Source organism: Rhipicephalus microplus, chromosome 3 (assembly GCF_043290135.1).
Source record: "Rhipicephalus microplus isolate Deutch F79 chromosome 3, USDA_Rmic, whole genome shotgun sequence".
In the NCBI taxonomy this organism is placed as follows: Eukaryota; Metazoa; Arthropoda; class Arachnida; order Ixodida; family Ixodidae; genus Rhipicephalus; species Rhipicephalus microplus.
Genome location: NC_134702.1, coordinates 107,107,561 through 107,133,751, shown reverse-complemented (window position 1 = coordinate 107,133,751; position 26,191 = coordinate 107,107,561). Strand labels below are relative to the sequence as shown.

Genomic DNA, 26,191 nt, shown 5'->3' with positions numbered 1-26,191 from the left:
CTGTGGTTACCATCACGTCGTGTTGGTCTCAGCGAAAAACTAATGTCCCGTTACGTTGGCCCCTACCGCGTCATACGCAAGGTCACCAGCGTGACCTATGAGATAGCTCCACTCCATACCACGTCAGTACCAGCTTCAGTCCCGACCGATATAGTGCACGTCTCACGGCTTAAACCATACTACTCACGCCTCGAGAATTGACCGCACCGGGACGGTGCTTCTGCCGCCGGTGGGTAATGTCACGGGCTAAGTATATGCCTAAGGATGACGACGATGAAGTGCTGAACGTGACCGTTCTCGGACTGCAGCAGCGTTGTACGCATTAGCTCGCCCGTATATTCGCCAGTACGCATTTGCTCGCTAGGGTATACTTTATTCCCCGTAACAATATAATTGGTAATACGAACTATTGAGGTTCAACGTTCTAAAGCTAGGATGGGATTATGAGAGATGTCATAGTCGAGGGCTCCGAAACTTCGATCAATTGTAGTTCATTAACGTGCACCCAAATATGAACACACGCCCCTCGAACCATTCACCTCCACCGAAAATGCGGCCCCGCGGCTGGGTTACGATGAAGGGTATGACAGGCGAAATCATATGCTTTCTTATGCACTATTAGTTCGCTTCGAATCTCCCATGATTAACATTTATGTACATCGGCTCACGTTTTCATCGCTTTCACGTCACAGTAATTGGCGCTACAAATCGTTTATCGTCGTAACATCGCTACTTAATGGCAGGAGACTTTTGTACTACCCGTGTTAGCGATGCGCTTGACGCTAGCTTTTTCTATCGATAAGAATTTCACCTTGGTTACGAGCCTCTATTCGCGTACCTTGATCCTCGTCTCCATCGTGGAATAGCAGCGAAACGCCGTGCTCCGTATTTTCGTCTTGCACGCTTTCTCGGTAGTCCTCAGTATGCAGGGAACTGTCAGAAAAACTGACGTTGAGGACGTAAGACGCTATAATTTCTTCTCTTCCGTTCGTATATGTTTCATGTGGCGCTCAAAATCTAGTGGTCAATACAGGGATAAAAAAGGTCACCAATGCTCAAAATTTGTTTAAAACAAACGAATGATGTCTAAAATAATCGCCATAACAAAAATATCATAAATAAATCGCAACAATTATTTTATATTGCTCAAGACCTTTCGAAAACATGCTTCTAACAGCCGCGTCACGCAAGACAAGATGCCACCGTCTCGCCAAGTTCGCAATTGCTCCTCCCATCAGCGCTTCTCCGGCGCCTTCGTCTCTACATTTAAAAGGCGGAAGCAACCAGACGAAACTCGTTGCATATTACACGTATTTCAAATACCGGAAGGAGCCGGAATTGGTTAACATCATAGAGTCTCATTCAATAATACATATAGGGGAATCTGGCGCTAGTGTCTGTGCTGGCTCCTTCAGCGGCCCCATGGGAATTATGGAAAGTACAGGCTTTGGAACCACTTCGAATGGATTACTTTCTTGAGATTCGCGACGCTTCTTTTCAGTGATATGAACCTAAATTTATTTGAAACTTGCTTCAATTGTTTCTAGGCAAACTCTATTGTAAAACGCTTTTGTGACCAGGCGACAAAAGTGAAACCTGGGCAAATTCAACCATCAGGGTATGCATCACTCTGTCATCACGTTCTATATTTGACATCAAGATTTATTGAATTATTTTTTACAACACTTGAAAACAAACGTGTCTGTTTTTCTTTCAAAAGTACGCATTATCTATTTATGCAAATAACAGTACAGTATTAAGTGAAAAACACTTATCCTTTCGTCTTCTGCGATGCTAGGTGCGTCTGTCCCAGTGGTCTGCCCACAACGCACCTCTGTTTTTGTTGTGAAGTCGAGTCAGCGGAGCGTGATGGTGCGTCTACTTGGCTTCGTCATCGCCTTGCAGTCGATTTAAAACGAGGTTAGGCAAGACGCACTCGTAAAAAAACATGAACGCGAGGCAATATCCTGCACTGGCATGAGACGCTACATCTCGGCGCAGAGGCGAGCGGGCAACGCTTCGTTTAAATGTCGAATACGACTAGCAAGGCTCCAACGTCGCAGCAAATCTGGAGATCTAGGAGTCGTAAGCCTCTTCGAATAACAAAGGCACTGCTTCAGCCTCTTTCACCACACCCTACTACCCGCGCTGCGCGAAGAACGAAACTGAAACTGTAGAAAAAGGTCTGTAGACAGTTCACTAGCTAACCCTATCCAATCCGAAGCCTGTACTTCCCATAATTTTTATAGGGGTACACGATCGCAGCGCCAGATTCCTCTCTAGCTGTTATTCTATGAAACTCTACGGTTAAAACGCAGGAGACAAGTTCGCAAACCAAGCTTGCGATTCTACCTAACAATAATTCAACTCATGCGGGAAAAAACATACGTATACTTCGAACAGTGACGTCATCGATGGTTTGGTAAAGCAGGGCAACTTCACGAATGGTAATCACTGGACGCCCGGACTACGCACTTCCTCAAGCTTCGCGATAGAGAGGCTGGATTTAGCGCAAGATTTACAGCTACACCAATCGCTACACAAGTTTATTTTCATTTCCTTTTAACTCCTGCGCTTTGATTCAAGAGCTCGTCGCTCTTGCAGCATTGCGGCTTAAGGTTCGCGCAGTGCAAAGTCGTTGAAGAACTGCGAGTAGCAGCTTTGGAGGAGATGCTCGCATTATTTCATTCTATGTGAGATGCTCTGATAAATAAGTAATCTTGAAAGGGTGTGGATTGGCCAATTTCCTTGAGACAATCGATAATTGCTCGCAGCGTGATGTGAACATGCTTACTATTCTGTGCTCCATTGCTTCTACCTTTCCTGGCATTATTCTACCAATCAACAACCAGCGTTAGCAAACTATACACACAAAAAAATGTCAGGATGGTGACTTTCAACTGCATCTTGTTAAAATAAGGAAATACGGTATAAAATTCATATATGCGGAGCACAAAACACAAAGATGCATTAAAAACTTAGAAAAATCAACCTTAAAATGGCAGAAAAGCGTGACATGCAAGTCAGGACCAGGTGGTGAGGAAATGCAAGAAATATTTCTCCTCATCACTGGTAAAAGTTAGCGATGGTTCGCTTATCCAGTCATCTTAATATTCACATACGCCAAAATATGAAGCCGTAACCACGAGAACGCTGAGAAAAAGAACTGTTGGCAGAAGCGGCGAATCATTGAGAACTTTTAGCTGACCGTACTTTGCCTCCCGCTCCGCTCGGCCAGTCGGTGGTTATGACACTGCGCATGCGCTATACGGTCAGGCGCTGAGCGTGTGAGCGGACCGTCGTGGCGAGCGAAGGATCACGTGACGCGAGGAGGAACGGCCGAAATGGCAGCCTCCTGTGCCGCGAGTCCGCGCTGCTCGGGAAACGCAGTGGTTGTTCGGCAAACACGCAAGCACCAACGGCACTTCAAGACACCCCTCATCCGAGAAGTCGTCGCAGCCAATCGCTTCGGGAATCCGCGCATGTGGGGTGATGTTCCACAGAACGATCTAGAGCTGACCCTTATGACCATAATGGAGCGTTTCGAGATGCTTCTTGGTACTTTTGTCAAAGGGAATTCGCGAATCTTCAATAGTAAGCGGTTTTGTGTAACAATAGTTGCAATTTAGGATTTAACAGCAGTCACTCTTCCACTGATTCAAAAAAGTTTTTTGTTTGATTTGCCATAGCACAACACGGTGAACGTGCTGCCTCAGGGCAGGGCGTTTGAAACGCATTTGGGCTGCCTTGAAGGCTCTAAAGTAGTCCAGCTGCAAGTGAAGGTGACAAAAAAAAATAACTACAATGCTCATGCGTCAAACAGTAAACGAATTCACACACTTTTCAAACAAAATTTTTTATCTTGCTGGAAGATAAGAACTGTCTTTGTTTTCTTTCAAAACAACTTTTATACGCCGGTTGCGTCGCGATAGCGTTGGCTGAACGACGCTTGGTTAAAACTGAAAACGTGCGTTGCGCTCCAGTAACGTTGATTGTTTGAGCGGAATAGGTAACGGAGCGCAAAAGTGGTCAGCTAAAAGTTCCAGTTAATTGTTATGAATTTTTCGCAAGCTTCTATATGCATGACTGTATTCATAAGTATCAATACATGAGCAAGAATATTGTGATAAGAGGAAAGAGTAAACGTGAAATGGGAGTGACGAAGTGTTGTGTCTTCTGTAAAGCGGGCTCTGTCTTTGTGTTAGTTTTGCAAAGGAGAAGCCAACCATAAAACAATGCGTGGTGAAGTAAAAGAAAACAATCGTCAAAAAAACGTGACTTGCAAGTCAGGATCAGGAGGTGTGAAAATGCAAGAAATGTTTCTCCTCATCACTGGTAAAAGTTAGTAATCGTTCGCTTATCCAACCATCTTGGTATTTACATATGCCAAAACATGAAGCCGTAACCACCTGAGCGCTGAGAAAAAAAATGTTGCAGATGCGGCGAATCAATATTTGTTATGAATATCTCGCAATCATGTATATGCATGCTTGTATTCATCAGTATCCGTACATGAGCAGGAGTATGTTTATAAAAGGAAAGAGTAAACGTAAAACCGGCATGACGAAGTGTTGTGTTTCCTGTAAAGCTTGCTCTGTTTTTGTTTTTTGTTTTTTTTTTTGCAAAGGAGAAGCCAACTTTTCAAAAAATCCGGCGCGGTGAAGTAAGAAAAAACAACCACAAAAATGTGGCTCCGATAAAAAACACAAGATATGCAAGGTTACTTGCTGCTGCTTCCATACTGTGTAAATGGTTCCCTGGCTCTCACGTGATTGCATCAATGACGCTCTTTCTGTCATCAATGACGCTCTTTCTGTCCAAATATTTTTTTCATGTATTGTGTGCATGTTTTGTTTTCATGTATTGTTTCACTGTGTGCGCAATGATCCCACCATAGACATACACCAGCTCCATCCCAGCTAGCAAAAGAAACGGTTCTCAATGATTCCACGTTTAATCTGGTTACGGCTGCGGTCCTGAAAGTTGGCGTTGTTGTAAAGAAGCAAACAGTTGCACTTAGTCTTATGAATGGCTAATTAAAATAAGTTGTAAGGATGTGTTTTCGTATTCTTAATCTCAGATGAGCGCACTGCCGTTCTCCCACTCATGTACATTTCCACACGATAACGGCATAGCTATCGAGACTAAGTAACCGCATTTGAACTAATCTAGTGGAGTGAAATGATGGTGTGAGTGGACGTGGTATCAGGCATACGTATTCTTTTGTACCATTGAAAGGTTGATGTTACTTATAAGGCGGCAAGCATACAATATGAAACGGTGAGTGTTATTGTGATTGTGACGCAGTTAGGTTTACAACGCATACATTCTACTTGTAGTTTCTAAACTGGTCAAATCTGCAGCGGTCTCTGTGCAAGCGGAATGACTTTCCCAACCACGAGCCTATGTTTCGCTCGACGTGGCAGCCGTTGATGCTAGCACTCATGTAGACCACGTACATTAGCGGGAGCCAACGTTAGAGGGTGTTCCTCTCTGCTTATTTTCTGAATACGAGTGTGTCGTTCCTGTACCATAATAACAATGCAACTACATGTACAGAATACGGAAGGAGGCTGAGATTGAACGCTATTCATTTCGAATGTCACCTTCACAGGGGAACGTTATCAAGGAAGCATTAATCGAAGCTTGGGTGACTGATTGAAAAAATTGATTGATTGATTGATTGATTGATTGATTGATTGATTGATTGATTGATTGATTGATTGATTAGATGATTAGATGATTGCTATGTACTAAGCTGTCTGCAGTTCTGTAAGGCGTCCTTGCGCAGCTGTGAAGGTGTCGACGCGCCGGTACATAGCACAGTGGGCACATCTGTGAGATTTGCAACGTTTTATCAACCTCACACTACCTGAAGCTACAATGCATCAAACTTTTCTTGAGTACCATTGAGGCTTCAAGGCAAGTTTCACGAAGTATTTTCAATGTAGTGTAGGCAGCGTTTGACGAAAGTCTCTTGTTCAGCTGATGTGCGAACTTCTTTTACGACAGACCTGCCGGGTGGCTAACCACGGCTTACTTACAACGCCTTGTGCAGGTTCGCTGGACGTTCTTCCTCAACCTCATCCTGCGCGACGTGGGCGTTTCGATGGATCTAAACGATCACGTGGTCGTCACGAATCCCATCTACCTGAAGAAGCTTTCCCGGTTGCTCAAGTCGGTTCCGAGGTATACTATAGTAGCATAGCACTTTGCACTGTATGCTCTACAAAGAATGTGTATCATTTTTTTTTTACGTAGGAGGGCGCACTTTTCTGCCCAAGCCTCCCTTCTCGCAATGCATGCCGGCGGATAGCATTAAAAGAACACTGCAATACTTTACGAGCATGGTCAGAAAACGCTGTCGGTGGGTAGTTGAGGCTCCCGAGAATACGCGTGCCAAATACTACAGGGCAGCACGCAACCTGGTATTTACAATAAATTATCAAAGCCAGCTAAAAATCGCTTTTTCTTTTGTCTCGACGAATTACCCGACAGGCTCAAAAGTTAGTGTGTTACAGGCCAAGTATGAGCCATTGGCTGATTTGAGCATGGCGCTCAAGCGTTACCGGGGCCACCGCTGGTGGCCGCGACTTGTCCACGTGAGCACCTGTGATGGCACTGAAATGCCACGCATTCGAAGAAGAGAAAAAAAGGAAAAGTGCTCGAAGTGGCGAGGCGCACGTGACGTATTTTCTTTCCCCGCGCGGTCCCTTTCTACTTATTTTGCGGCACTGTGATCGGGACGAGAGAAAAAAAAAATGCAATTGCAGCGTGCGACAGGGCTTTGTATCTCCGCTCAGTTTGAACGAATCCAGAAAAAGGTTGTGGCAGTGAATTCGTGAGGCAAGAAGTTTCATTAGTGAATCCATTCTGTGGCTACTTGCTAAATTGTTGCAGGGACCCTCTAAGCTCACGCCATGGCGAGACCATTCTGCCGGCAATGTATGCTTTGATACTGCAATATTGCCAACTATGATGTATGCTTTGTTGCAAAAATGTTTGGTTACAGTGTCCACCCCACATAAAGACTCTCTACTGTCGAGTGCGTTTTGCGTTAAATATAAGTCGACATATCCAATCGCAGATACACTGACATTACTCGCACTCTACTGATGTCACGAGCATTATATAGAGCAATAGCTACTGACGAATATGGGTATCAGTTGTCCCAAGTCTGCGTAAGAGAAAGCGCTGAAGAGTAATCTTGGAGAGTAAGTCCTTGTGGGCACTGGTCAGCTTGGTGAGTGAGGATAATGCCCTTTAAGTCCTGATTGATGAAACCACTGAACAAAATAAAGACTGTACTCATTTTCCGCCTTTAATTAGCAACCTTGAATTGATTCCACACTGAAATTCTCTAAAACTGAACTTTATTTCACGCTTTTAGATGTGTAAAAAGTTCTTGATATGCCCCAAAAGCCAGGACCTTGCAACAAAACCCTTACTTCGGCGCAACGTAACACGTTGTGTGTCGCCTCGTGAGTGCGTGCACACCAAATAAACAAAGTTATTGACAATAGAACTTGCCTCACCCTGGCCAGAAAGAACGAAGAAGAGAGAGTTGTTGCACGTGCTTAGAGCTCTCCGCCGTCAGCTACAAAACAATCGGTTTCTAGCATACAACACATTACACAAGACTGTGCTTGATTTTTCATACTGAAAGCTACGTTTCCCGAGAGTACTTTATGCAGAAAGAGTTGCGCTAAATAAAAAGGAACAAATAAGGAACAATAAGAAACAAACAAGGAACACTAAATAGATCCAGCGCAAGCTACCAACTGTTTTATTGACTGCAGAGCGTTGGTTAAGCAGGCAAATTGAACATATCTTCTCAGACGCACCCAGAAACATCACATGCTTAAGGAGACAGGGTAAGCAGAAATGTTTAAAAAAAATGGCAGCATATCCACGGGTGAATTACGGAGAGTGGGGTGAAGCATCCATCCGTCCATTCTTTCTTGCTTCCATCCGTCCATGCGTCTGTCTGTGTGACCGTCCATGCGTCCATCCAACCGGCCGTACGTGCGTCTGTTCGTGCGTCCGCACGTCCATCCGTGCGTCCGTCCCTGCGTTCATTCATGCATCCGCCCCTGCGTCCATCCATGCATCCATACTTCCGTGCAGGCCCCGCCGCGGTGGTCTAGTAACTAAGGTACTCGGCTGCTGACCCGCAGGTCGCGGGTTCAAATCCTGGCTGCGGCGGCTGCATTTCCGATGGAGGCGGAAATGTTGTAGGCCCGTGTGCTCAGATTTGGGTGCACGTTAAAGAACCCTAGGTGGTCGAAATTTCCGGAGCCCTCCACTACGGCGTCTCTCATAATCATATGATGGTTTTGGGGCGTTAAACCCCACATATCAATCAATACTTCCGTGCAGCCATCCGTGCGTCCGTCCACGCATCTGTCTGTGTGTCCGTTCGTCCATCTAGTCAACACTGCAGGTACCACCATCTCGCATCTTTTCGTCATATATTCCCCATATAGAAGCACCGCCATCCAGCGGACATTCCAAGGACTAAACGAGAGGTGGCACACGCACACTTTCCTACGGCTTTTGCTTCGTGTCTACTTCCCACCTTTAACCACCTTGAGTTCATGGTATATACTAGTTCACTGTATTCATGGAACTGCGGCCCAACACTCGCTAAACCTTTCTAAAACCAAGGAGGTTACGCCCAGCGAGTATAAGTAGCAACCCTCTCTTGTCGGATAGTGCTCAATGTACATGCCAATGGCTGCTAATTGGGAATGAAAGACAGGAGAATTCGGCTTTTAGTTAACACACACGCTGCGAATTTTTCATTGTTCAACAACGCACAGGATAAATCTCCCACCGGCACCACCTTGCAGGTCAAAACGTAAGGCTGGTTACGCACTACGACTACGACGACGGACGAACGGGTGCCGCTTTGAGGATTTTTGCCCCTAAAAAAATAATGTACCGCTATAAAGAGCTTCGCCCCTAAATGAAATCATTTTTAGGGGCGAAGCTACTTTAGGCGTGGGTCTGTACATCCTCCGATGAATGTAAACGTAGTAGTAGGTAGCCACTGATGGCACGTACCCGCTTTAGAGCGGGTATGTGCCACAGGGGATGCGAGAGGCGAGAAGGCGGTACTTGGATTGTTCACTAGACGGACGCGCGGATGGATGGACAGACAGACTAGCAGACGGATGGATGAACGGACAGACGCGCGGACGTACGGATGGTCAGACGGATAGACGGACTCACAGAAGGACGCACGGACAGACGGATGGACGCATAGATGGACGCACGGATGGTCGAACGGACGGACGGAAGCAAGAATGAACAGACGGACGGAAGCACGGACGGGCTGACGTACGCTTCGCTCCACTCATGATCATTCACTCCGTGGATATGCTGTGATTTTTTTTTCTTGCTATTTCACATCTGCAGCTTTTTCTGGACCAGATTCAGTCGTTTGTCTTACTACGACATTTTCTTTAGAAATGACATTTCAAAATTGGGCAGCAGCCTGCCATTCCCCCATTCTTACGTAGCAAGGAATTTCTTGCAGTTCAAGCATCATAGCCATATGAAGAAGTTACAGTTTGCAAGCTGGAGTGATTTGGCACATTCAAATAATGGGCCCAGAACTGCGAAAATGAAAGAAAGCAAATGCACCAAGCTTTTTTAAGGGAAATCTATATCTGGTCGGGAACATCCTAGTGGTGTCATCATTTGCAAGCACCATAACTATTATCGTTTGGTCATTAAAAGAAATAGAGCCAGCTTGGAGGACATACGAAAAGCTGTCAGGTTCACATATTTTCGATGGAGGCGAAATAGCTCTAGGCCCGAGTGCTCAGCTTTGGGCGCGCGTTAAGGAACCCCAGGTGGCCGAGATTTCCGGAGCCCTCCACTACAGCGTCTCTCATATGGTTCTTTTGTGATGTTGAACCCCACTTATCAATCAATCACATATTTTCACATGGCATGAATCCCTATTGAATGGTGAGCCATTCGTTCCTAGAAGACATCTTCCAGCATCTGTTGCTGAGGCTGTTCAGCCAAACTATCAGGAGCTCAGACCAACAACTGTCGCAATTCATCCTCCGTCGCGTGTCAGCAGCGCGCTCCTTTCGCAAACGTGGCCGTGGCAGTGTGCGAAGTGCTGGTGGGGGTGGTTAGGAAAAGGAGGGGGAGTAGAAGAAGAAGAAGAAGAAGAAGAAGAAGAAGAAGAAGAAGAAGAAGAAGAAGAAGAAGAAGAAGAAGAAGAAGAAGAAGAAGAAGAAGAAGAAGAAGAAGAAGAAGAAGAAGAAGAAGAAGAAGAAGAAGAAGAAGAAGAAGAAGAAGAAGAAGAAGAAGAAGAAGAAGAAGAAGAAGAAGAAGAAGAAGAAGAAGAAGAAGAAGAAGAAGAAGAAGAAGAAGAAGAAGAAGAAGAAGAAGCCTGATTTCTGCAGCTTAGTAGGGAGCACGGTGCACCACGTGCGAAGTGATCTTCGTCCTCTCCCTAATTAAGAGTCTAATAAGCGAGCACGCATGAGAGACTACGCTCCGTGGAGGCGGCGCTTCGTTGAGACGACGACCTTTAGAGCATGCCAAACGCCAGCCTGTCGCGCCATCTCGCAACTGATAATGAAAATATGCTTAAGTCTCGAAGCTCTGAGGACTGGAGAACAGTTTATGGTGTATACAAATGGTTTGCCATTAACAAACCAGTGAACGTAGACTCTATGGAGTGGTTAGCGCCGCACGCTGAGAATCGAGAGGTTGCTGGTTCGATTACGCGCGACATATGCTTGCCTTCTGTTTTTTTTTTCTTTGCAATCTCTTAGTATATATATTTAACGTCACTGCCGTGACGGAAGTACGTCAGCGGAGCAGGGGTAGACCCCGGCACAAAACATGCTTTAAAAAAATGATATTAGTGATGAGCATCTGGCTGGTGCGTATTGAACGGGTCCGTCAGTTAGCTGTTATATTTTTGTATTTTCGAACTAATGCAGATGTTCAACTTTAGACGTGATTACCTCAAAACATGCTTTTTTATACTCACGTTTTGTTTCCTCGGCAACCGCAGTATCTATAATTGTAAAGTTCATTCAGTATGTAGATAACCTAATGGGAAATATGCTGAAGCAGAATTATTGTTCGGTGACGAAATGCTTTGCGGCAATACGGCATCTAATAGCTATTATTGAGTGACAATCAGGGAGCTGAAGTAAAAAAACTACAGAAAATTAACTTTCAATTTTTAGGGCTAGATCTTCTTCAGTAAAAAGAAGAATGGTTTATTATTACAATGGTGGTAAAATAACTGCCGTAGCTCATATGGTTATACAGAAAAAGGTACATAAACTTCGCCTAAAATACTTCGCGAGTATAGGGCTTACCCTGTTCTCTTAACTCACCTTGTTCATCAAAAGTTATCCATGTGCACCGTAGAGCACATATGGTGCGCAAGTCTTCTTTTTTATGAATAAGGTGCGTTAGCACGTGATGCTCCTGGGTGTGTCTGCGCAGCTACGATAGGTTTCCTTACTTAACCTACGCTCTACAATCAATAAAAACTGTTGGTAGTTTGCTCTCGTTTACTGTACCTTTGTTGCGGTGTCCTTCTCTATTTTAGCGCAATTTTTACTGCATAGAATGAACCAATTAAGCCACCCAAGACGTCTGTGAGCACTCGACAGCTGGTATTAAAGGCGGCACGCATTTCGTGACTTGCTTGCTCGATGTTTTTCAATATGTCGCGAATCCGCGACACTCGGCAATAAAGAGTTAGCATGAGTAAGTCCTGCTGAACGGCAGTGTACGAAGTACGAGCGAAAGACAATGACAGTATGGATGTTTGAGAATAACTTTCGCAGGCGTTGCGGGCGTTGCGGGCGTTGCGGGCGTTGGCTTAGTTGCGGGCACTATATGAGCTTTAGAATAACGTTTGCTCCCCATAGGAAAAAGTCTAGGGACTTTTGCCCCGACCGCAAACCCAAATGTGTGGAAGCTACACACAGCTCTGCGGGCCTCGCGGGCCGCAATCGCCACACTATTTCTGAATTTCGGCGGGTGGGCCGCAAGCGCGAATGACGGCTCGCGTTACGACGCATGCGCAATGACAGTGACCACACCGCAAGAGCTCATGGTGCGCTATTCTAAACCTCCCTAGCGAGTGCACTCTTACTGGCAAGCCAAGCTCGGTGTGCACACGCGCGCTTCGCAGCTCGATCGTGGCCAACTACCTCGGCTGGCGCATCGTGCAAGTGATGGGCCAGCACGCCATGTCCCGGTTCCGGCAGGCGCAGTTCCGCTTCGACCACTACCGCTACCTGCTGCAGGAGCCCACCGAGGTGCCGAGGCAATGCGTGCGCATCACCATGCGCCTGCTCGGCTTCGCCGTCGGCAGGCTCTACTTTGACCGGCACGTCAGCAAGGCCTCGCTGCGCTACAAGGGGGTGAGCGCCCTTCCTTTTTACCACCTGCTTGTCCTGGAAAGGTGATGCATGGCACGTGCCTTTCGTTTGTTTCAGTTCCCCTCGACGTTTTGGTAAGACGCGTATAAATTCGTAAATAGATTACTTTACTTTGTGATAGGTAGCATCGTGAAATCAATCGTTAAGCCAGCGCCGAGGAGCGAGTTCTCCTGTTTCAGAGACACCCAGTGGTGCAACCAGTGGGTGGCACACCGGGCCAATGCCACCCACACCTGAATTTTTTTTCGCCATGACACACGGAGTGAAAATGACCTTTTTAAAAGGCTGCCCCAATCCCGAAATCAAGAAAGTCCCCCTACCTCGTCCGAAAAAAAATTCTGTCTACACCCCTGCAGACACTCAAGTCAAGAATTAAGTACGCCTCTAAATTTTATTATACAACAGTTACAACTGATTGAAATGGCTTCTGCAAGTGAACTTGTAGAAGCTTGAATTCCTGGTCACGCGCTTCGAAAAATTGTTCTCCTGATTTCATTGTATTTGTGGTGATGACGGTGGGTTATTGTAATCGCGTTACGGGGATGATGAAACCCCACCGAGAGTGTACACATAATTGCTATTGCAATAAAAAGAACGTTGATATCACTAAACAACGTTTACTCTCTCAAGGTTTATCGCAGTGACAAAACCACATATCTAGAATAGATTTATTGAGTAACTAAGCTCTAATAATATTTCTTCGCCCTTCCCGTCATGGAAAACTACAAGGGGAAGGCGTTGAGCGCTCCTATGCCTCTGTGATTGATGCGTCTGCCTGTTTTTGTTTTTATTTATTTATTTAGGTTTACGACATGGCCGAGGAGCTGCGGCAAGCGTTCAGCGTTCTCATCGATATGAGTCGCTGGATGGACTCGAAGACGAAGGAGCGTGCATTGGTCAAGGTCAGCATTTTTAGCTATATATTTCTTTTTTCTTCACCTTTTCCTGACGTAGAAGCGGAGCAACGCTTGCAGTTTTTCAGTTTGTACACTGTCGTCCTTTAGGCTCAAACCCTGTGTTTATTCCTCTTTTATGAAAGTGCAAAAAATAATACGTGAGCAGACACACGAATGTTTAATCTCAAAGAGAACACAGCTACGTTGAAACAGGTGGTGAATTCTTTTTCTCTATAGAGGATTTTACAATCGCCGTATCGATGTTGCGATCATGGGCTGTTAAAAAATTTTTGTTTGAAAGGATGTGTTAATGGGCTTGTCCATGGGGGTACATGAAAAAACTTCAAGATATCAGAAAGTTTTGAACAACACACGTGTCTGCGTGTGTTGCGTATTGTGTGTGTGTGTGTGCGTGTGATGTGTTGGTGTGCTTGTGTTTGTGTTGCGTGCGTGCGTGTTTGTGTGTATTTGTGTTGTGTGTGGGGGAGGGGGGGGGGGTTGACTCCTTATGGGTCTTATGATGACTGAAACACCGCATTGTGATTTCTTCAAAAAGTGGGCGCAGTATTGTTCCAGCAGCATCTAGTCTAAACATACGAACGCGTCTTTCATTGTATAGCACCAAACTTTATGGGGAGTAATAATTTGGTGCCGTCGATGACATCAGCAATCATCTTTATAGCAACGCATTTTCACGGTACCGCAGCTTCGACGCTTGCAACTTAACATCGGGTTTCCGCCATGGATTCGGAGCGATCACGAATTGGACGAGTACTACAAAGAGGTGAGCAAAGCCAGGTTCAACCTATAGGTCGAGGGCCACGGATTAGAAAAAAAAAATAACGTGCTTCATGTCTTCTTCAAACATAATCACTTCTTCAAACATAATCTTTACCAGCTATAGTTCTGGTGAAATGAAATTGTTTAACCACTACGTCAAGGACTATGGCGAAGTTCGCATGAAAATGCCCGGATATCACAATGTGTGCGTTTGCTCAAATGTCCGGATTTGTTGAAGGAATACTCACAGTGTGGCGCCCCTATGTTTTTAATTTTGGTTGGCGTTGTTGAAGCAGGTTACGTCGGCCAACCCATCAAGCTTAAAATTGAAGGGCGCTTTGTAAATTTCAAAGTGTGTTCGGTGATAGTCTGTGGTAATTTGATTGGCTGTGTCATGTTTTTTTTTTTTTTGCGCTCTAAGCAATCACGTGATTGCTGAGAGTGTGTGGGAGGGGGGTATTCCTCAGGTGGCGCCGTTCTAGGGCACGAATGGGCAGACGAACACTGCGAGTAGGAGACACTAAAGACTTTCACCTCAAAATACGTAGCCAGAACTATTCCATCACATTACTATATCAGTGATATTGTTCAACAAACTGGTGCCGTTTCTTCCTTAATTTCGCGTGACTGCAATTTCGCGCTTAAATATCTTCTGTGCCTATACGAGTGATTCATACCAGTATGTGTGTTGCAGCTTCCCGATCTGAGGAAAGAAGACTTTTTCAGGAGCGTTCTCGAAGCAACCAGGATATACTACAGGATCCTATACGGCCGACTGAGACGGGCTAGGCGGACCAACGATTTTGGGTATGTAATCTTACATAGAACGCTTATAACTAACCGGGACCTGCTGTTAGGCTAGTCGATACGTCGTTGTAATGAAGTGACCATGGGCGCAACTGTATACGCACTACCTCATTCTCAAACACACATCCACACAAGCACGTATTCAATACGTTTTCGAGATGTGATCAGGGATATACGCGGGTTGTGAGGGAGTGCTGAGTTGTGACTAGTTATGTCACTGGGATGACCTTCATACATCGTCACATTTACTCTCGCTCATTGATCGCTGACCAAAAAGAACGTTGCGAAGACCACCTTACCGAAAAGGGTTTGTGATTGCTCAGAACTTAATGGATAGATCTTGCGTGAGTCATCTCCTGGGAAATGTGGAAGACTGATTTGCGTGCGTAATCTATGAAATATCAATTTCAACGTCAAAGAAATATAGCGCATGATACCGGAAATCAGTTGAAGCTTGTCCGCATAAGGAACGAAAAACAGTGCTGTATATTTACATTACATAGACGTCGTTGAGAAACATAAAAATTTGGACGACTTCGTATGACTACATTGCTGTGAACCGTTGCGCAAGGTAAACCGGGCGCAAGGAAAACTAAAAGTACTCAAAATTAACCTTCAAGAGTAGAATGCGATATCGTAATCTGGTCCTATTCGCATCACCTTCGCATTCATTTGCCGCGCTTCGCTTCCTCAATGAACGCTTCAACCATGGCGCCAAGAAACGAGGCGTTTGTGTTTGCGTCTTTTATGTGTGCGTGTTTTGTATCCTTCCGTGCACTGTTTCTTCAAAAATCGTGGCTCAAGAACTAGCCAGTCAGTGCATGTTAAGCAAGAAAGGAAAGACTGTGCGAGCTACAAGGGCGTTTTTTAACTAGTCTAAAATACCCTAATGGAAGTATAGTCATGAAGTTTATCACCATAGTTTATCCTTTCGCGAACCATCGAAGTGCTCACTTGGCACCCTCAAAGCAATGCGCGCAGCGGCCGCCATAGTGTTGTCGTGGATGAAGATGACTATCGAAATATTCCCAAGTGCTTGGTAAATCGGTAAAGGTTCCTCCTACGTTTTCAACACGACTCTTTAAACTACATGACGCCTGTAAAGTTTTCTTGTTTGTTTGTTTGTTTGTTTGTTTGTTTGTTTGTTTGTTTGTTTGTTTGTTTGTTTGTTTGTTTGTTTGTTTGTTTGTTTGTTTGTTCGAAGCGATTTCAAGCACAGGCATGCCTATGAGGTAGAAAACCTGACCGGTACAAACGTTATTTCAAACTAAACATGGCTGTTGTACACTTCGCACGCTATAGTGTTGCTTTTGTCGCGTCGCTTAAAGCTCCTTTAATAAGTTTCACAGTGGCTGGCGGCAAGGTTCAGTTTCCAACCATCGGTTCATGTGCAGCAGAGGGACCTTCGAGCACACATTTTTAAACTGTATTAAAACAAAGGGCTGTATATGTTTTTGGTCTGAATAATCAGGTGATTTACATCCATTGTCTCACTGCATAGGTGGCTTCCGTCCGATCCAACGTCAAGCATGCACTACAGCCTCGTTGGAAACTACCTTCGTAAGTGACCGGCCTGTTATAATATGAGGCTGTACACTACAACGTGACGCGTTAGATTTGTAATCGAGAATTATAGCAGTGTAACATTTTCTCATGTCGCCGTTGCATGCGAAAGCGCGACTGTAGCGCAAACAAGTTCGTCTGGCGTAACCCTAGTGTTAATGTTCCTTCATGTATTTTTCGCATATATATAATTTTTTGTGCGCAAGTTTTTTTCATAATATGTGTAGCCATAGCTATAGCTCGTATTTCGAGATACCTGCATGTCATCGTGGTTAGAGTAATTGAAAGACAATAAACAATCTTACATCAAGTTGTGAAGTAAAATGGCGTCAGATTTATAGCAGTGATTCGTAGAGACACTGTACAGCTTTCAGCACTTTGCCATCTGGTCACAAAAAAAAAGACAGTTTTCATCTTTTGTCACGACATTTAACGTAACTTTCTATTTATGATTAGCAATGTTCATGTGAATCTACTGTACCACCATCTGTATGTTGCTCGAACATTTGATTGATCGTTCCAATCAAGGCCGTCTCGAAACCTGCATGGACGTTTAAACTCCTTTAACTGAAATAGCTTTTCACCTGCGTCAATTGTGGTGTAAAGCAACCATTTCGTTCTTTGGTGACTTATAGTGTAGGTTGCATCTTTTTTTTATGTGCAGTTCGTTTTTCATCTTGTATTGTCAGTCCTTTGTGAATACTTTGTCATTTTATTGGCTCTTATTGTTCATCATGCATGCGCCAGTATATTGGCCAGTAGTATCGATAAATAAAAAAATTAGCCCCGTATCTCCATGTTACACTGCAAATGTCGTCGAAAGACGATAGTCTTGTGTCCGGAGAGAGTGAACAAAACGTTTATTTGATGATCTGCGCAAAAAAATCTGTGATTGGTATTCTGGAGGCGCTGCGTTAGATTGCCTCGAGCGTGCATCGGAGGTGAACGAGCGCATGAAGTCACGTTACACGTGAGACATATGAGCGCTATGTGGCAGTTTTCTTAGAAAACGAAGCGCGTGGCTCTGAAACGGGCGTGCGCGCCCGTGTCAGAGGTGATAAGGTGTAGAACGCAAGGCGATGGGTAGGTGCCACCACCGTGTCATCTTAGCAAAGCGTTGGAAACACTTGCCTTTTCGTGCAAGCGTTGCATGGTCAGCGGAGCGGGATAAACACTACGGTCCTTAGAATTACTTGTGCACGCCTTTTCTAGTAAAAACACACATACAAAATATTAACGTGTTGTTATGATGCCTCAGATATGCGCAATAATTGTTTTTAATTGACAATTGCACAAGTATGAACGCCGAATCTCGCGCAATATTAGAGGGCGCTGCGGATGTGGTCGGCAGTTTGGGGTATCGTCTGGTGCCGTTTAGAGTACCGCTAAAGGCGGACAAACAGACAAATGTACAGACAGACAGACGGACGGACAGACAGACAGACAGACAGACAGACAGACAGACAGACAGACAGACAGACAGACAGACAGACAGACAGACAGAACAAAATTTTTGCGTCGAAGGTCCCAAAGAAAGACTATCGTCTTTAAAAATAGAGACCGCATAAACCACTTGGCAAGTTTTATTTACTAAATGAAAGATCAATATCAATGTTCACGCTGCAGAAAGCAATAATCTTCTATGTGGCATCAGTATCAGTGGCACACTCCAAATCAGGCAAGGAAAATAGCTGGATGTTTGAAAAAAAATATTACCGGTAAAAAATCCGTGACTGTGTGAGAGAGCACAGGCGGCAAAGGCTCAAGCAGCTGTCATTAATTAACAGTTTTGATTGGAGTGTAAATGAAGGTAAGGCGAATATAAAGAAAAAAGGAATATAAAAGGTAGTCAGAACAGTAATGCATTACACCAGAATATAATCACATTAAAATATGAAAGAAAAAATATCATAAACGCAGTTTATGTGCAACAAAGCACAATAAAAGTTCAAAGGAAAAAAAGAATCGATTGATATGTGGTGTTTAACGTCCCAAAACCACCATATGAGTATGAGAGACGCCGTAGTGAAGAGCTCCGGAAATGTCGACCACCTAGGGTTTTCTAACGTGCATTCAAATTTGAACACACTGCAGCCTACAGCATTTTCACGTCCCTCAAAAATGCAGGCGCCGCAGCCGGGAATCGAACCCGCGACATGCGGGTCAGCAGCCGAGTACCTTAGCCACTAGACCACTGCGGTGGGGGAGGAGAAAAGGGACGACAGAGCAAATAGTGCAATGTGAGAAGCTATGTTCAGACCGCGATGCCTGGCAAAAAACAATAATCCCGGTGTATAAAAAATCTTGAGATCTATATTCACATTCCGATTTAACGCCTAATAAGCAGCATTATAATACTCGTAGTAATAAACTTAATAATTTTATTCTTTTTTTTATTATTATCATTCCAGGGCTACCACTCGAGTACCTTCAGTTTCCGTTTTTTCTCGTCGACTTGCCTCCGTGAGTACTATGGCGTACATATTTTCACAGGATCTCCACTGTGGCGCCCTGTGCTTACGCTGCTCGAATAGCTGACTTGAAAGACGCGGGTGCGATACCAGCCACAGCCGCTCGATGGACGCGATACGGGTAGAGGCCCGCGTACCACGCTAAGATCATCAGAGACGCCATCGTGGAGGGCGGCGGGAATTTCGACCATCTTGTGTTCTATAACGTGCACTGGTATCTGGTCAGCAAATTGGACGATAAAGCTTTGTGTATGGCTGCATGGAAATCACTAAAAGGTGTCTACCGAAAGAAAAAAAAATCGCGTTTTGTAAAGAGTGGCAAAAAATAACATTTGTTTTTGTTTCTTTGTTTGTGACGACTGTGCAGCGGAATACAAACATATGCTCGTATGATTCGGCAGTTCGTAACGGTAATACGCAGTTCTATACTTTAAACGCGTGCGCAAAAATCGATGTCATTATTGTAAGCACAGCTGCGATAGAAATTCAACTTCATCACCTTTAGGCAGATGGTCACTCCTATCGCATCTGGGACTAATGAATTCTGTCTGGCGGCCGTCTGTGCATGCCGCAATGACGGGTAGCTTTTTGAATGAAATATATGTAGCCAGGAAAGCATATACACACATAATTGCTCTCGTGTTTGGCAACTAAGTTCCCCTTGTGGTGCTCCGATGTCGCGACACCGTTCCCTTTGGCATTGTTGTCCGCAGTGAGCCCGCCATCGGGTGCGTCGGCTCTCTGACGTGCCTGTCAGTTTTGCATAATAGATGGTTAACGGATTGTGTGGAGATACGCTCAACATTAAACGAAAAAGCTGTAGCTGGCGTTGGCGGGTGTTTTCGACCATGCTTGCCGCACCGACCAATATTGAAATTAGCGTAATACATGTTCATCCTCAGGTCAAAGCGTCAAACTCCAAAATATGTAATGCAAGTCATGATCTCTTCGTGACGCAGGCCAATAAATTTCGGCGCACTGGGCTCTGTAATTGCCCAGCAGATTGTGTACGGCTTCGGCGATCTAGGTAAGTGTGGCCCTTCGTTCACTTGGTTTTTCTCTCGATATACAACTTGTTCTTTAGCATGGTGATGTCAGGCGATATTTTTACTCTAATATATTCTTTTGTTTCATCAGTGCGCATATCTTGAAGTGTCATCATGATTTTGTCTCAAATTGCGTCAACGTGTGTAAAGAACATATGTAATACTTAGTACGTAAACACACGAGTAATGCCATGCATTGCATCATACTTTTGTTAAAGACATTGGTATAATATCTACGCGGAGGGCGTGAGCATTTATCGCGTAAATGGGAACACATTAACAGCGAGCATTCAAAGCAAGCCATTGGGGCTTCAGTAATGACATTTCCGACGCAACTTTGCCTTCGCACACTTTCGCTTTATATCCATGTTGTGCACTATGGCTTCAACAATAGTTACGTTAAAGGGCATCCTATTACGTAGCCGTGCGTTTTCGTTGTAGCCGCTGCTCTATGCTTCGTATAAACGTGATGGCCGCGCAGGGTCCCTGTACGACGAGAACGGCCGGCTCGTCGAATGGTGGTCACGCGAGACGCGCCAGAGGTTCCTGCCCGGAGTGCGCTGCCTGCAGGAACAGTACCACGCCTTCACGAACCCCATCACGGGTCTACCGGTAAGCGTGTCTAGATCTTCAGTCGTCGCTTGCTTTCACTTAAGAAAGAAAGAAAGAAAGAAAGAAAGAAAGAAAGAAAGAAAGAAAGAAAGAAAGAAAGAAAGAAAGAAAGAAAGAAAGAAAGAAAGAAAGAAAGAAAGAAAGAAAGAAAGAAAGAAAGAAACTTATCTTCAGTTGTAATGGCAAACCTACGCCTCCGTCGCTAAGACAACCGATCGCTTCAGGCCATTTCAACGTTGGCAGCTTCAGGTATCGGTCCCTTTCAATCAGTCTTCATCTTGTACATAGTATTTCTACGAGAAAGCCCACTTTCGTAGGTCTTTCTGCCTCGCGCGTGACTTTTGGCGTTTATCTTGCAAATATTTGCAATACGGTCAAACGAAACGTGTCACTTTGGAAACATTAGGTCTCGTTATCAATTAATAAGCGTAATAAATAAGCGTAAAGGTATGTAATGGTCCTGCTCACTGTGGGTCTCACTATAACGCGAAGAGTTTTACAAGTAGCTACATAGCATCGTTTCGGATTCCGCAAAGTACCACCTGACAGTAAAGCATCTCTCTGTAAACCACCGTACCCCAACTCAACCCGAGAGGTCTGTGAGGCGGCCCTGCTCGGCTGCCAAGACCTTTCGGCCCAACAAGTCATGGCCCGGCGCGCCAGGACAGCGGCCACGACCATTGGGGTCCCTGGCTAAGGACTCCACCTGGTATTGTAAGGGAGCTAACCCACTAGGGGCTGGTTTCTTTAACATATCTGTAAATATCAGCTAAAGAAATATCTATTACCACCACCACCCGTCAGGCAAGTAACTGCGTGCGTATGGAAGACATTGTTCTCACAATGCTATGGTAATGGCAGGGTGACGAAGATAGATAACGACCATTTGATCCCCGTTGTTGTTATTCAACGCGTTCCTCTATACTATATTATTAAACCGTTTTAGTCTCAGACCACCTCTTCAATAGCTGCTACAGGCGTCCTTACTTTCTCGTTTGCCACCACATTTTCCTTCGTGTTTCGCTCAGTCCGAAAGAGTTGCGTGCGAACTCCGCTTTGTGCTGAAAGCTGGGCACAAGAACCATTCTTTTTACGCCTAACAAGCTTTGACATTTTCTTTCCAGCTCGACATAAACACCACCGCGGAGACCAGCGTTGCTGACAACGCGGGTGTAAGAATAGCATTCAAGGTAGGCGTTCCATCTGTGTATTAAACGGGGACTGCTTTGTGAAATAGCTATGAAATGCGTGAAAAAAGTATGTACCATCTCCACGAAGAGAACCATAACAAGATGCGAAGCAGCAGCGGTGCACACGCCGTTGACCCGGCTGAAACGGACGTCGACGAGGGTGCTGGAACAATGGTTTCAAGGGAAGTTCGGTGTAGTCTTTACTCGTGTAAACGTTTCTTTGAAACGCAAAGACGCTGGAGGCGGGTTGAGTTTCGTGTAAGTTGCATGGTAGATAATCGAGCCGAAATAGTGTTTCCACTCGATGTGTGCTCGAAACTTGCAAGCGGTGCAGAGGGTGAAGCGAGAGAGATGACACGCGGTGAGCGAAGACAGGCTAGGTGCGCCAACACGTGCGCACTGCGAGGAAAGGCGTGACCTACTTGGCACAGCTCCAACACCCTCCGGCCGTGGGAGCGTGGTGCGGGCGGAAAGACAGCGTTACACAGACTAGTCAGAGCTGATTCGCATGTGAAAAAGATGAAGGCTCACCAAGCCATAAATAGCGTGAGAGCTATACCTGAAGACGCGGTTACAGAGCTCCGCATATGTCCGCAGGCATTTCGAGTGTTCCAGACCAAGTTCGAGGAGAGGTACTCTTTGTACACCATACCGGGCACCGAACCTCGGACTATGGAGCAGATTTTCTTCATCGCTTACGCCCTGGTACGCATTGGCACGATACCCTAAGTGCGAACTGCCTGCCACTATGTGTAGACTATAGCTACGTAATCCTGAGTCCCGTCTTCGAGACAGTGGCACATTGCCAGAAGACATTTTCCGGCGCTTTTTCATGACATGCGGTGTAAATATCATCCGCTGCAATCTCGATATTCGGGACGTATCTGTTCTATAGATAACTTGCACGTGACCTCATGGTCAGGACTTCGTAACGCATGGGTTCGCCAACAACGCTGCCTTGATGACGTAAAAAAAGCATAATCACGTAGCAGTTGGCCAAACAAAAAAAGTTGTCGCACTGGGCGCCCTGTAAAACTGCTGTGCGCCCCAGCTGATGACGTCACCGAAGTTCATTGCGTCAGGTATGGTTTATATATAACTGCCTTTTAGTGTTTGATAGGGACTCCGTAGTACTCCAACGGCGAGAAATATTCAACTTTAAAAACTGATTGATTGATTGATTGATTGATTGATTGATTGATTGATTGATTGATTGATTGATTGATTGATTGATTGATTGATTGATATGTAGGGTTTAACGTCCCAAAACCACTATATGATTATGAGTGACGCCGTGGTGGAGGGCTCCGGAAATTTCGACCACCTAGGGTTCTTTAACGTGCACCCAATTCTGAGTCACGGGTCTACAACATTTCCGCCTGCATCGGAAATGCAGCTGCCGCAGCCGGGATTCGATCCCGCGACCTGCGGGTCAGCAGCCAAGTACCTTAGCCACTAGACCACCGTGGCGGGGCCAACTTTCAAAACTGTTAAGGCAGAAGGAACTGTAAAGTTTCAGAACTGTTAAGCAAGAAGGAAACAAGATAACCTCATCTTGTCATCCGGCCGTGACGTCAGAGTGGTGAATAGGCACTGGAGTCTCAGCACGAACTTCGAAAATGTGACTATCACCGTAGTTCTTCATTTATAATAGTACTCCGTGTTACTAAGAAAGTGATGAAAATGTTGCTGAAAAATTCTTAAATCTGCCCTTAAGTTTGCATCCTTCATCACTAAATTAAGTTTTGATACGTCTCCGTTGTGGGTATTACCACTTACTGGCGTGGCTTTCATCACCAGAATCAAAAAAAAAACTCTAAGCCTTTCTTATGCATTCACTGAAGACGACTGGATCGAAGGTGAAAGCCATCAACTTTTCCTTCTCAGCCGACATATTTAAAGCCCCTAATCTTGCCTCGCCACCCTTCGAAAATTTTCTGCACCAAACTAAATTTTGCACTGTCTTAAAGATCGGGGGCAGCTCACCTGGATTTTCGCCGCCTCCGTGATCGTTTTATCTTCGACCAAGCTTTCCTTTCATCTGATGACGTCATTAGGACGTCACAATTTTTCGCGATTTGTGACGTCATTGTGACTTCATACGTGGACGTCTTTACGTGATGAGTTGTCTATATCACTAATCCCTGACGTCGATAGTCAGATTTCGCATTCGGTGAGGCTCTCAAAGCTTCTGCCGCAAAAAACGCACAAACAAGTCCTGTAGAGAGTTGAAACAGTTCAGAGGAATTGAAATCGGCAGTCGGGGGCTGTGCATTAACCAGTAAGTTAGCGATGCGCCCACACGCCATCCTTAAAACAGCTACCGTCTATTGGCATGTATGCCTAATTTTTTTGTACGCTATTCTTCGTCTCACTTGCAGACCAGGTGTGAAGTGACGCGGAAACGTTCCATTTACTACCATCTGAGACCACGGGAGCAGATACCCGACCGGTTCAGGTGAGCACCTCGTCATGACGCTTATAGACAACAACCGAACTCGTATTGCCAACACGTACCTTACGCGTAGTGAACCACTTCCTGTGCGTCGAACCAACCACACGTCATCAGAAAATACCTATATTGAAACTCCGGTGAGCATATGTGTGCGAACGAGGAGAACGCGAAGCCCCCCCCCCCCCCCCCCAGCCATCGTCTGAGTAAGCTCGCCAAGTCTGCGCCATAGCTTTACACCCTTCGTTGTTTAAGTGCAAGGCTATCCATGCCAGTTCTGGATGATAATGACGGCCGAGGACCACTACGAACATGATGTTGCATTCCAAGAGCTGTGGTATTGCTCGAATGTAACGCGAGCTTCTCTTTTTTTCTTTTTTCAAATTTTCTCTATCGGACGTCGACTCTCGGGATAAAATCAAATACCGAAATTGTTTTTTTTTTTTCACAGACACAGTGATGACTCGCCCCTCGCATTGCAACGGTAATCGCTTTACAATCGAGTGAATATGGTATACTTGCTTTCCGTTTTCACCTTATGAAGTTCGGGCAGATGAGGAAGGCACCGTTGTGAGAAGCACATCGTTTAATTTTCATTTCTGCATCGCGGCTGTCAAGTTTGGTGGCTTACTTTCTTTTGAATTAACGCTATCAAGAGGAAAGGGGGAGCTATAATAAAGTTCTCCCCCCTCCCCCCTTCCATAATGAGAAACTCTTTGCACAGCTACGCTGGTGCCTTTCACAATCAGTACGTTATTTTGTTCTAATTAAACAACTTTTTTTATCTTCCCGTCAGACTCAACTATAAATATTTCTTCTCTGATGCAGGACCATGATTCCCTTGATGAACTTCGAGAGGTTCTCGGCTACCTTCGGTTGCAAAGTTGGCACCATTATGAACCCCGACCAGAAATGCCTGGTCTGGTAGTCGACCGGCGTCTTGCGCTGAGAGTTTGCAACAGGCTGATTATTGCAGCCTTGGCGCATTTTTTATGATATTTCCTATTATTACAAAACTGCATTTATTGGTTTACTTCTTTGGCATCTTTATTTACCAATGCTGATTGCGATCATACTTTCGCATCAGAGCGAACATTGGAGCATGCGCATTGGCTGAAAGGAATTAGATCAAGCTTATTACAGAAATAAATATATGGGCATGCGAAGATCTGGTTAATTGTTTGTTTGCAAAAGCGAGAGGAGGCGGTGGGAGAGGCTGGTTGAGGTGTCTTACGTAAGAACACCCATGCATGCGTTCCCACAATATCGATCGGGTCAGCAACTGTACGTGCGTGATTATTGAGTGTAATCTCGTGCGTGATCTCGTACGTGCGTAATATTATATGTGATCTCGTTTACGAAACAGAACGTACCTATGAATCGAAGCACAAAACAAAATATCGAGGCACCTTCGGCCTAGCGGCGCCAAGTCTGAAAGAAGTGCTGAGCTGGGCAGTCTTGTATATTTGTCTTCAGTTTATCTCTTTATCGTTTCCTGCTGTCTGTCTTTCTTGTTATGTTTCCCATTTTCTTGTGTGCTTTTACTGTTTCCTCTCCCTTTCTTCCTATTTCTTGCTTGTTTCCTCTTTCAATTTTCGTACGTTGTTTGTGTTGTCATGTTTCACTATTCATAGCAGTAATGTCCGCATAGAAGTAATATCATCATTTTTGCCTAATACAATTAGCATTCTTAAAGCGGCTTTCAATTGAATTAGATTGGATTTCATTATTTCGAATATTATCTCCTTGGGAGCCTTCTTATTAGGTCATTGTGACCGGGATATCTGTTTTGCTGTACAAAGATTCTTAATTGAATCAAAGCGATTTTGATTGCAAATCTCTCAATTAGTAAAATTTGATTTCTTCTAATCATTTTAAAATAATTACATTTAAAAGTAATATATAATCAACTATTTAAATAATTGTTTCTTTGTTAA

The 26,191-nt window shown here is 44.8% G+C and overlaps 1 protein-coding gene across 1 annotated transcript in view; it reads left to right on the top strand.

The window, feature by feature from the left end:
* LOC119159561 (neprilysin-1-like) overlaps positions 1-25,420 on the top strand; it is a 47,493-nt gene extending 22,073 nt beyond the window's left edge. The window contains exons 4-15 of the mRNA XM_075890118.1: positions 6,059-6,189; positions 12,188-12,419; positions 13,241-13,339; positions 14,040-14,117; positions 14,808-14,920; positions 16,422-16,480; positions 18,895-18,946; positions 19,914-19,981; positions 20,482-20,612; positions 21,737-21,802; positions 24,184-24,260; positions 25,083-25,420. Coding sequence (XP_075746233.1) covers positions 6,059-6,189; positions 12,188-12,419; positions 13,241-13,339; positions 14,040-14,117; positions 14,808-14,920; positions 16,422-16,480; positions 18,895-18,946; positions 19,914-19,981; positions 20,482-20,612; positions 21,737-21,802; positions 24,184-24,260; positions 25,083-25,182 — 1,206 coding nt within the window. The 3' untranslated portion in view covers positions 25,183-25,420. The remainder of the gene's footprint in view (positions 1-6,058; positions 6,190-12,187; positions 12,420-13,240; positions 13,340-14,039; positions 14,118-14,807; positions 14,921-16,421; positions 16,481-18,894; positions 18,947-19,913; positions 19,982-20,481; positions 20,613-21,736; positions 21,803-24,183; positions 24,261-25,082) is intronic.
* The last annotated feature ends 771 nt before the right edge of the window (positions 25,421-26,191 follow it).